Source organism: Pelobates fuscus, chromosome 7 (assembly GCF_036172605.1).
Source record: "Pelobates fuscus isolate aPelFus1 chromosome 7, aPelFus1.pri, whole genome shotgun sequence".
Taxonomy (NCBI): Eukaryota; Metazoa; Chordata; class Amphibia; order Anura; family Pelobatidae; genus Pelobates; species Pelobates fuscus.
In genome coordinates, this window is record NC_086323.1 from 119135052 (window position 1) to 119147800 (window position 12749).

Genomic DNA, 12749 nt, shown 5'->3' on the forward strand with positions numbered 1-12749 from the left:
GCATACAGCACAACTAAAAGGTAATCACGTAATGCCTGTTTCAACATGATAACTAAAGAAAAGAGTCACAAGCCACTAAAAATGCCTCCAAATGTGCTGTTCGTGAGAACACACCCCAAAGGTTACATGAAATAAAAATATTTAGACTTTCACAACTGCAGCTTCTGTAACCTGACACCATGAGGAAGAAACTGGTGCTTTTTCCTTTTCCCCAGACAGTAATCAATACTGGATCACAGTATTGGAGATATATGAATCACAGTGTCTCAGCACATTTTTCCGAGATACACAATGGTGATTCCACTCTTTCAAGCTATTGTGTAATTTTGAAAAAAAAAATAAAAAAAATGGAGGGGGGAAGACTCCATAAGAGAGCTTGCAGAAGTGGAGAACAAGTGGATTTTTTTAAATGAATACTCTGGCACCTTATGGTTTAAATCTAGATTTTGAGTTTATTCCTTTTTTTATAATTTTCGAACATATTATTGTTTATATATATATATATATAATTTTTTAAAAGTGTTTACATGAATTTTATATTAGGTGTCTCCACTTTTGCCATACAATTTCCGGATCCCCCTAAAAGTTATTATATATAATTGGGCTTTTTGGGAATAACAATTTTTGAAAAAGTTTTGATATATATGATACGATAGCTAATCTATATCTCTTTTATGATTTCAGCACTTTTTTCCCACTAAATAAGATGATTAAGTATGGATTAGGATCCCTCCTTGTTTCTCGTCGTAATTTATTATAAATACTTATACTTGTTTTTTATTATAGAGTTTTATAATTATTTTTTGCACAAATAATTTATGTCTCTATGCTGTTGCCCATAAACATCATGGACTTTTAATGAACTGAGGGCAGACTGGCAATACTAGCACCTCGTCATATGACGGCGATGGAGATCACATCAACACGTTAGTTTGTAACCGGAAGCAGATACTGGAGGAAAAGCCAAAGGAGAAGATTATCAGCTAATTAAAGAACTGTATAAACCACACATCCAGAGTAAGAACTTTAAGCACTTGGAAGAAGACCTTAATCTGGTTGAAACGCGTCTGCTATGTATTTTTAAGTTTTGCTATTGCCAGCGGTGAGCTTGTTTTAGTTTGTGTATTATTTCAGATACACTGCATGTACTTGACTTATTGGCATGTCTCCTGATATATTTACTATTTATTTTATTCGAGTTTATAATAAATATACTTTTTATCTACCTAATATTGTGGCACCATTCCTGTACTTCATTTATCCTTGGGTAGGCACCCTTCGGCTGAATATACAGAGCATGAATATACAGAGCTTGAATATAAATAGCCTGATATGGCTCTGCATCATGTGAGTGTGGTTCTTTCTGTACACACCACTGCATATATTTTACAGTTTTACACTATGTTGGCTTTTTATTTTCTTTTATAGGTTTATGATTGGTCGCAAGGCCCCTGCCTTTTATTATGTAATGTATCTTATGCTTTTATGTGTTACACTTTTGGAGTCTTGCACAGGTATTTTTCTTTTATTTTTAGCATTTTGTTGGTATCATTGGTCTTTTCTACTGTGAATTTGTATGGTCTTAAGAACCCGTAGAAGGCCAGATAAGTAGCAATTGTTATGGTGTTGTTTGTTTCGATATCGAACGGTAGCGTATCCAAAGTGTTGGATAATGCTCAGAATTTGTTAGCGTCTATGGGTTGTCATTTCGTGGGTTTGTGACCTTCTAATCGTAGGATACCTTTTAGGATGTTTTATTATCGGGTTTGAAGACATGAAGGTACTGTGACTAGGGTATGTGTTTATGACAAGGTAGTGTATACCTGTAAGATATAGTTTTATCATATTGTCTGCTAGTCTTAAAATCAAGTGTCAAAAGGATGTAAACGCCACCATGGTATCTAGTGACAACGGGTTTGTGATCTTGTATTCTGTAATGAACCTGTTGAAGATGGTTAATGCTCGATTTTATGATCGTCTTGTGTTGGCTGAGAGTGCAGATTGTGCCATCATTCTCCCGTGCGCCATGAGTATAGCTAGTCCAGGATGAGTTCCTGGAATAGCAGTGGTCTGATCGGGGTTTTCTCGGCTGTGGGATGTAGTTGGTAGAAAACCTGTAGGTTAGAACAAGAGAGGGCATCAGCTGATGTGTTGTGGTAGCCTGGTACATGTTCACAAGTGAAGTGAAAATGTTATGTGGCTGCCAACCACACAAGTCTTCTGACTAGGCTCGTGATGGTAAGGGATGAGGACCTGCCCTTGTTGATTATGTTGCATGCTGCTGTATTGTCTGTATAGTATTTTACTGCTTGTCCTTTCCAAAAGTGTCCCCACACTTGGACTGCTGCCACTATTGGGTAAATATTGAAAAGAGTGGAAGTGTTGTTAAATGATGGTGAAGTTACTGTCTCTATTGGCCATGCGTCTCTGAACCATTTATTTCCGAATATGGCTGTGTAACCTGAGTGGCCTGCTGCGTCTGTCCATAATACTGGGGAGTTCCCTGTAAAAGGTGGTATGAACAGATTAATGCCGTTCCAGTGAGTAAAAAATTGACTCCACATGGACAAATCTGCCCTTTCCTGTCCGTCCAGTGTGACTACGCTTTGGTGGTTTGGTAGTTTTGGTAACAGACTGAGTAGTCTGGATATGAACACGCGTCCTTGTGAAATTATTCTCATGGCAAAGTTCAGAGAACCTAGGAGGGATTGAAGGTCTTTCCAAGTCGTAGTACCTCTGCTGAGGAACAACTCTACCTCTGTCCTTATTCTCTGAACGTTGTCTATGGGGAGACTTGTCTGCATGGTGACTGAGTCTAGGCATATGCAGAGGAAAGACAAACTAGTGAGGGTTCTACAGTTTTGTCCGTGGCTACTGGTACTCCTAATGTTGCAAAGAGTGCTACTGTTTTTGTTATGCTAAGTGGTGTTGATTCTGGGTTTTCTATGGTCAGAAAGTAATCTAGGTAGTGAATTATAACTGGACAGCTATTGACATTCCATAAGAGCCAACAAAGTGTTTCTGCAAATATGTCAAATAACTTTAGGCTGCCCCAAAAGTTAGACGGTTGGCGAAATAGTAAAGGCCTTTCCATTTTATTCCGTGCAGATGCCACAGTGATGCCTTTTCCACTTCTGTGTTTAAGAGTGTGTCTACTGTTGTAGGGTCTATTGTTGCTGACTGTAAGTTGTTACATTCAATAGTGCCTACCAATAGTGCAATCAACCCTGGACGGAACCCTTCCGTGAAACCCATGATTAGGAACTGAACAAGGTCTTGTGATGGGTGAGCGTTGAGGCAGAACGCAAGTGTGTCGACCTGTACCTCCATTAGTCATTTTTTGAGAAAGAGACAGTATGGGCACAGTCTTGGCGTGGCCTCAAAAACAGATGGAGACATGCAACAACCTGCAGGCACTGAAACTGCAACCCCCTGCGTTGAAGTTGTTGCAAATCTGAGCCTTCACTAAAAAGACTATTGGTCTCCCCAGTTTGTCTTTCAATTATTTTTGTTCATATGTGCTTGTGCTAGGGGTGGTGTAGCTAGTGGTGGGTAAACTAGGCTAGTTAGCGCACAAATTGGTAACATGAGATTTTGAAGAGCAAATTGCACAAGCCGGGGGCACCTGCCAAGCGAAGTGGCAACAGAACAACCTAGTGTATATTTGGCTCCAGTCTATCCTGATATTGAACTGTGCAAATGTTGCCCCAACCTTGGCTGAGAAAGACTTGTGGTAATCGAAAATGTGATGCCACCGTACTTGTTCCCCAGGTCTACCAATGTGTGCATGTACAGGTCTAGTTCCTCTCTGTGCTGGGGGAAATTAAAGCAAATTATGTCTCTGTACAATCCCAATGCTATTATGATGTCTGGTATAGATAGTTTTTTGTTTAGTCTGGGATCTTTGGCCTTGAGCACCACTGACAGGTCACCGTAATTGTATGTTTTATTTTAGATTATGTCTTGGGATACCATCAATAGGGACATTAGGTTTACGTCCTTTCCCTCCTATATGTCTTTCTTAATGTTAACTTCATAGCCGAAATGTTGGGGTTTTCATTTCTCCTGCTCTTGGTCAGTATACCTTTTTAATGGGTGTTTGCATTTAGCACTTTACTATTGCTATGGTTTGGTACTATAAATTGGTTATGCACTATGCTATGAACTTTTTTTCTGTTAAGACATTTTGATGTACTCTTTGTCACGGGTGGCGGTACAGAAACCGGGACCCCTGAGTGCCTACTGAGAAGTTGGGAGTCTCAGCGTGGCGGTGGATTATCAGGGCCTGGTGCAGGGTAACCACATGCCCCCTGGTGTTGAGCACCAGCGTTTGTGCAGCCACATACCAGAACCCTAATGCAGCTATAGTGGATCCTAAGAGCTAGGAAGTAAGCAGACCTCCCAGGAGCTGAATAGGGAGGCTCTGCAGCAGGCATGTATCCAGTTCAAAAACAAGCAAAGACTAGGAGAGGCACCAAACATGAAAACAAGACAGAACTAGTAGAACCCAGAACCAGAGAAGGATAGAAAGCTAAACCCAGAATATATACACAATACATAAGGGAACATTAACTAAACAGGGGAAGGACAGGACAGGACTGTACATGGACTGGGATTACAAAATAAAACAAGACAAGATATAATAGGGAAAACAAGAGGAGACATAACAAAGCACTATATATGAAAAGTATGGGGATTTAGTTACATTATATGATCATACATTGCATAAGTCTGCCACAACGCCAATGTACCCCATATTCGGCAGGTCCTACACTGCCTAATGTTTGCTAAAAGAACCATACTAAACCACAATAGCACTTACCTGCAAGAAAGGGAAGAGACCTGAAACACTGCTGCAGGTCCAGGCTGAAACAAAAGGAATGATGGAAAACAAACGGGTGTGGCCATGGGCGTAGGAACCCCCAAAAATCTGGGGGGGGATAGCATTTTTTCTCGCCGGGTATATTCTTATTCCGTAAACTAGGAGTTGTTTATCCCATTGTACAGCGCTACGGAATTTGAAGTCGCTATATAAATGATTAAATAATAACATTAAAAGGTCACTACAGGGAAGGGGTTTTACTAACCCGGATACAGCGCCGGGATCCTCCTGATTAGAACCACCCCTACCCTTCCCATGAATATTAGAACCACCCATACCTCTTCCATGCACAAAAGAACCCCACCTACCCCTTCCACGCATATTAACCCCCTACCCCTTCCATGCATATAAGTACCCCCCTAACCCCTTCCATGCATATTAGTACCTCCTAACCCCTTCCATGCATATTAGAACCCACCCTACCCCTTCCATTCATATTAGTACTCCCCTAACCCGTTCCAATAATTTTTCTACTCCCTCCTCCTCCCATCCATATTAGTAGCCCCCCTAAACCCTTCCAATTATTTTTCTACCTACCCCTCTCCCCCTATCCTTATTAGTAGCCCCCCTAACCCTTTCCAATTATTTTTATGCCATGTTAACTAATGCCAGTGATGGAGTGCCGCCGTGTTTACATTAAAAGGCCTGCAGGGACAGGCTATAGACACCAGAACCACTACATTAAGCTGCAGTGGTTCTGGGGACTATAGTGTTTATTTAATGTGAGGTAAATTAGAGATTAGTGCCATGAATAATATGCTAGATTGCCTACTTACAACCAGATGAGGATGATGATGGGCTCTAGCTGCAGTCTGGCTCCACTGGTCTGGTGAAGAACAGGCTCTCTGGAGGCTGTTTGTAACTGTGGTCACAAAAATCAATGTTCTGGGAGAACGGGAAGCAGCTCCATTTTTGGGGGGCCCTTTACACAGCTCAAGGTCTGGGTCCCAGGGTCCACCTTCATGTTCCACCAATGAGTTTGTTCACAGGGGGTGGAGTGTGTAGGGGATGTCCTGATATGTGTGTAAGGAATGCATTGTGTGAATCTGTGTTTGTATGTGTAAGGGCTGCAAGGTGTGTTTCTGTGTATGTACGGGATGCAGTGTGTGCGTCTGTAAGGGGTGCATTGAGTGTGTGTACAGGGTGCATTGAGTGTGTCTAAGGAATGCATTGTGTGTTTCTGTGTGTGTAAGGGTTGCATGAATGTGTGATTGTGTGTGTGTGTGTGTGCACGGGGTGCATTGAGTGTGTGTAAGGAATGCATTGTGTGTTTCTGTGTGTATTCCCTCCCCACTCTCTTTCTCCCCCTCCCTCCCTCCCTCCCTCTTTCTCCCCTCCCTCCCTCGTCACTTTATTTCTCCCCCTCCCTCCCTTGTCACTCTTTCTCCCCCTCCTTGTCATTCTTTCTCCCCCTCCCTTGTCATTCTTTCTCCCCCTCCCTTGTCATTCTTTCTCCCCCTCCCTTGTCATTCTTTCTCCCCCTCCCCAGCATGAGGGGGGCCGGCAGAGCTGGGGGGGATTTCCCCATAACCTGTCCTCCCCCGCATGATTTGCTGGGGGGATGCGTCCCCCCCATTCCCCCCCCGGTTCCTACGCCCATGGGTGTGGCAAATAAAACAAACATTTAAATGAATCCAAGAGACTGGGAAATCCAAGGACGGACTATAGGAATGAACCCAGAATTCACAGCATAAAGAAAGCCAGACATAGAATAGAAAACCAAAAAACCAAGAAAAACTAAACAAGAATTGTAACAAGAGTACTGGATACCAGAAGCCAAGGCCAGACATCTCCACAGAACAGAGCAGGATGTGACACTATTTATGCATGAATAAACACTTTTCTTATGTGCAAACATTGGTGTGCCTTGGCATCATTATTTTTTCTATTAATGTTGGGAGGGCCCATGTGTGCGGGTGTGATGATATGTGTAGCAGAACCCTGTGTGGTTGGTGTTGCGGTGACATTACCCTGTGCGATGATTTGTTCAGTGGTCAGTGTGGGAAGGAGATCTGTGGGAGTTACAGTAGCTGGTGTTGATGATTCCAACTTCTCCATCCTTTGATTTAAATTATTTATGGATGACAGAATCAAAAAACTGTGACCTGTATCCCAGTTAGGGTGTCGTTTATATTGACTTGTGTACTGGTCCCTGGTTGTGGATTATCAGAATTGGATATCATGAGTCTACATAATTCCGCCTTTCTGGCGGTGGCTGGGTATGGTATACCCCTACGCCTTAGTACTGAGGCGATCTTTGGGATGGAGCATGACCTTAAGGAACAGGGACTTGAAGGGTCTTGGTTTTCATCCGCAGTAGGGGCCGTGGTTGGTGTGGGTGGTCCAGCTGGTGTGCTGGGTAGTGAGAAGTCATCTCCTTGGTCTGACAAGTGAGCCATACTATAATAACATTAAAATGAGACTTATGATTATACTGTTATTGGTGGGTTATGTTAACTGGTGTCTGTTTTAACTTATCTATGCTTGGGATGGTGAGGCCCTGCTAATTGCCAAGTGGCTGGTAGAGGCGCTGTCTATGATTTGGCTCTGTGCTGTGAAGCTTAAGAAAACAGAGGGTAGGGACAGTGACGCCCTAACTACTACTCTTAGTAGAGTGTTGCAAGACTCTAGCTATGATTTGGTCCGATGGGCAAAAATACCTCTGTGTGAGGATGGGTGTTGGTCTCGCAGCAATTTCAAATTATGCTCCTGAGTTTTGGGCTGTTCTGATACCCTAGCTGCAAATTAACAATACGTGGACAGAAGTTAGAAAAGGAAATAGCATACCTGTAATCTTTTAAGGGATCTTATATCTTGACGGGGTGTCTGATTGGGCAGTATTTGTGGTTGGTACTATACCCTGACTGTGTAACTGATTGGAATTTGTTACAAAAAGTGGTACATACCTGGATATATAGATTCTCCTCTCAAGGGTTTGTGATTATGGTGGTATTACTTCTGAACCTAGCAGATTAAGTGATCAAAGTGAATTTTTATATTTAAATTTACACAATATCGGCGTGCTTCTGTTAAACTATTTACTATGTGTGCCTATGAATTCTGTGAGCTGTTACATATGATGTTAAATGTATTAGTCGTTCTTGTACATTTGTGGTCAGAAACCGGTATAACATTGAATGTAACTTACAAAATTAACTGGTATGTTTAGTTTTAACCGAATTAAAGGTAGTTGTACAAAGTTTTCTATGAGAATTATTGTGTGTGGCGAACTGGACCTCGTCACGGGTTCTTGGAGTGGCATACTTGCCAGCCTCTTACCTTGTGACTATGGCCCCTGTGATAAAACTTGGTTTAAATCACTGGTTGTGCCTTTTTGGACTTATGAAGCAGCAGTTCGAATTCCCGAAGCAATTCGAAGTGGCACTTCGAATTACCGAACAACCGCATGAACCAGAGACTACCCTGGAGCTTTTTAACACCTATTAACAACTTGGAACATTTCTCACCGCAGTGTTCTAACTGTTTGTCTGGCTAGCCGCAATTCCTATGAACAACCATGAGGTGGCGGCCATCTTGTTTGCATGAATGCAGGCAGCGGTGTTTGGGCATGAATCTCATGGAACTGAAATCGTATACAGAAACTCCCGAACACTGCTGGACTTCCATCATTGCCTGCGTTCGTTTCTATTCAGCTTAGAAGGGCACTGTTCGGTGAGATCATTCGTCTGGATGAAGGGCACAAGCTCCAGGGTAAGACTATTGACTCTGTTTGGTAGTTTGTTCATTTTCAAACTACTGAACTAGACCGACGGCAAGCCCTAATTCTCTGGAACTGTTTTGGGCATTGGACCATACATGCGGTCGGTCAAATATATGACTTCCATAAAATTTCTGAACCCCTAAGCTGATCTGGGTGATTTTTGGATATGTTGGTCACCCAGATCAGGGCTATCAGGAGATGTAACATTTGTAGGGATTTTATGTGTTTTAAGGTGTTTTGAGGGTTTTGTAAAAATAGGTGTTTTTTGTGTTTGGAGATAATTGAGTTTAGTATAGTGCTTGATTCAATTATATCCTAAGCAAAGGGGAAGGCTTATTGAATTATGTGTGGGAGTGCCTTAGATTGTAACTCTATTGTGATTGGTGTATACATTTATGTCCCTGTCCAAGGTCCATGTGGGTGTCACCCTTGTTTGGGGTCTTGCATAAAAGACCAGTGTGGCTACCATTAAACGATTCCTGCTTAACCCTCAACACGTAGACTTGTCTCGTTCTTGTAGGGGACCTGCTTCACAGCTATATCACTAGCTCTTGTAAGAGCTTCACAGCTATACTCTCTGGAGGACAGGCCTTCCCACTGAGTCTCTGGATCCAGAGGTTTGGTCCAAGACGGGAAGGGACGGACAAGCCCCTAACCAAGCTGCGGTGGTTCGTGGGGTCTACGGTGCTTATGGTATCCGGTGTGGTGCTTATGGTCCTTAGCGTCAACTAGGAAGCATCGATTGATGAAGGTACCCAGTAAGGGTGCCAGGTGGTTCATCACACTGTGTGTTAGGAATTGGTGTAAGTATAGTTTTTTTACCGCATTCGTACTGGTTTCGTACGCTTTCATATGAGTGGGGTTACATATGTATTTGTTGTTCATGCATGCGTGATCCCCATTCGGTAGTTTGACATGTGTTCCCTTGTACTCACTGTTGCCGGGTGCTGTCAGCTGACCCAGAAGTTCGGGAAGGTGCCCCGGGAGATTAGTGGTGCTGGGAGCGGCCGCGTTCAAGCGGTTGAGACTGATGACGGTAGTCTGAGGTACGAGGGCCTGGTGACTTTTCTGGATAGTTTCTTGGCTGCTGGAGAACCACGCTAAGGAGCACTTTTGAAGAAACCGGAACCAGAAGTGACCAATCGACATTGACCCGGTATGGAGGTAAGTTAATGTTTATATAGGCCGGATCACCCCCTCCCACAACTCCAGGCTTCACCTTCACACACATATATATATATATATATATATATATAATAACTTTTTGTATCTGATAATGTTCACAAAATATACTTTACAAAATATGTAAATATGTGATGTAACTGCACTACAATACATTGAAATAAATGCATTTATACACACATTGATATACAATTTGTTATATTTATAATCAAATGATGCAGTTTTTTCAGTATGACATAATGTGGAAAAATAGAAAGAAATTGGCAAACTGGAGGAAAAAAATACTGATAACCAAATGAGAAAAATTCCAAATTAATTGATCCATTCTATAATGAAATTTGCTGTTTCCATATAATGTCTCCACATTTGCAAGTTTACTGAATAAATCTGTGCAGTCCAAAAATGACTTCAGAATGAGGTCTCGATTTAATAGGCTTCCTATATGATTCAAAACTGTTGGAAAAAACTGTACAAATACTCTATCTAGGAAAAATTCCCATATACCTAATACTGAATGCTATAGATAAATAATTTAGAAAGTTTTGCTGACAGTATTGAATCATTTGGAAAGCTTATGATATCAAGGCCAGTGAAGGATACTTAGTTTTCCTTTTCTCAAACAATGCTAAATACCCATTTACTTTGTTACTCACCCATCACCAACAACCACACATTTAATATCCTGCATAGCTGGGATAACCAGATGAACGATCTATGCTTGAAGACTGCAGATACCGCATTGTGCTAAAGTGAAACAAACTTCCTGAGAGGGCTGTACTAAAAGGAATCACTTGAGGGAGTGACATAATACAATTGCAATAGACATCAGCCTGAACACGTTAATGACTAAGGAAGGTAGCATTGCATCATAATAATCTAAGGCAGGGTTCTCAAAGAAGACTAACAGGGTTAGCCAAAATAGCTGAACAATAAGTATAGTTGACTACAAGAATATTTCTAGCTATTTTGACCTTAAATTTGAGATTCACTCTGAATCCATTTTGAATTCCTAATAATTCCTAATAATTCTCACCTCAGTGAGAAACCCTGTAAGCGTTACTTTGTTACTCACTGAATAGAAATTGTCAGTGTGAATCTTACTTTTCAATAAGCAGAGTATACAAGAGAATCCAAACTTGTTTAGCAATAGTGATGTCGCGAACACAAAATTTTCGGTTCGCGAACGGCGGACGCGAACTTCCGCAAACGTTCGCGAACTGGCGAACCGCCATTGACTTCAATGGGCAGGCGAATTTAAAACCCACAGGGACTCTTTCTGGCCACAATAGTGATGGAAAAGTTGTTTCAAGGGGACTAACACCTGGACTAGTCTGTGGCATGCCGGAGGGGGATCCATGCCAAAACTCCCATGGGAAATTACACAGTTGATGCAGAGTCTGGTTTTAATCCATAAAGGGCATAAATCACCTAACATTCCTAAATCACAATGGATATGGATTGACACCTGACATATGACATATTGACACCTTGACATATGGATTGACACCTGTCCTCAGAGCCCCTGATACACACTGACACAGAGCAGAATAGGGACTGTTCCCCCTACATAGGGTCACTTGGCAGATATGGATTGACACCTATCCTAAGGATCCCTGATACACACTGATACAGAGCAGAATATGGACTGTTCCCCCTACATAGGGTCACTTGGCAGATATGGATTGACACCTGTCCTGAGAGACCCTGATACACACTGACACAGATCAGAATAGGGACTGTTCCCCCTACATAGGGTCACTTGGCAGATATGGATTGACACCTATCCTAATGATCCCTGATACACACTGACACAGAGCAGAATAGGGACTGTTCCCCTTCATAGGGTCACTTGGCAGATATGGATTGACACCTATCCTAATGATTCCTGATACATACTGACACAGAGCAGAATAGGGACTGTTCCCCCTTCATAGGGTCACTTGGCAGATATGGATTGACAGCTATCCTAATGATTCCTGATACACACTGACACAGAGCAGAATAGGGACTGTTCCCCCTACATAGGGTACCTTGGCAGATATGGATTGACACCTGTCCTCAGGGACCCTGATACACACTGACACAGAGCAGAATAGGGACTGTTCCCCCTACATAGGGTCACTTGGCAGATATGGATTGACACCTGTCCTCAGAGACCATGATACACACTGACACAGAGCAGAATAGAGACTGTTCCCCCTACATAGGGTCACTTGGCAGATATGGATTGACACCTGTCCTCGGAGACCATGATACACACTGACACGAAGCAGAATAGAGACTGTTCCCCCTACATAGGGTCACTTGGCAGATATGGATTGACACCTGTCCTCAGAGACCCTGATACACACTGACACAGAGCAGAATAGGGACTGTTCCCCCTACATAGGGTCACTTGGCAGATATGGATTGACACCTATCCTAAGGATCCCTGATACACACTGACACAGAGCAGAATATGGACTGTTCCCCATACATAGGGTCACTTGGCAGATATGGATTGACACCTGTCCTGAGAGACCCTGATACACACTGACACAGATCAGAATAGGGACTGCTCCCCCTACATAGGGTCACTTGGCAGATATGGATTGACACCTATCCTAATGATCCCTGATACACACTGACACAGAGCAGAATAGGGACTGTTCCCCCTTCATAGGGTCACTTGGCAGATATGGATTGACACCTATCCTAATGATTCCTGATACATACTGACACAGAGCAGAATAGGGACTGTTCCCCCTTCATAGGGTCACTTGGCAGATATGGATTGACACCTATCCTAATGATTCCTGATACACACTGACACAGAGCAGAATAGGGACTGTTCCCCCTACATAGGGTACCTTGGCAGATATGGATTGACACCTGTCCTCGGAGACCATGATACACACTGACACAGAGCAGAATAGAGACTGTTCCCCCTACATAGGGTCACTTGGCAGATATGGATTGACACCT

The 12749-nt window shown here is 42.6% G+C and overlaps 1 protein-coding gene across 2 annotated transcripts in view; it reads right to left on the reverse strand.

Moving 5' to 3' along the window:
- The window catches only part of LOC134568163 (ras-related C3 botulinum toxin substrate 2-like), a 39212-nt gene extending 28705 nt beyond the window's left edge, over positions 1-10507 (reverse strand). For both annotated transcript variants that reach the window (XM_063426516.1, XM_063426515.1), the window contains exon 1: positions 10439-10507. In XM_063426516.1, the coding sequence (XP_063282586.1) occupies positions 10439-10473 (35 nt within the window). In that variant the 5' untranslated portion in view covers positions 10474-10507. The remainder of the gene's footprint in view (positions 1-10438) is intronic.
- Positions 10508-12749: the final 2242 nt, after the last annotated feature.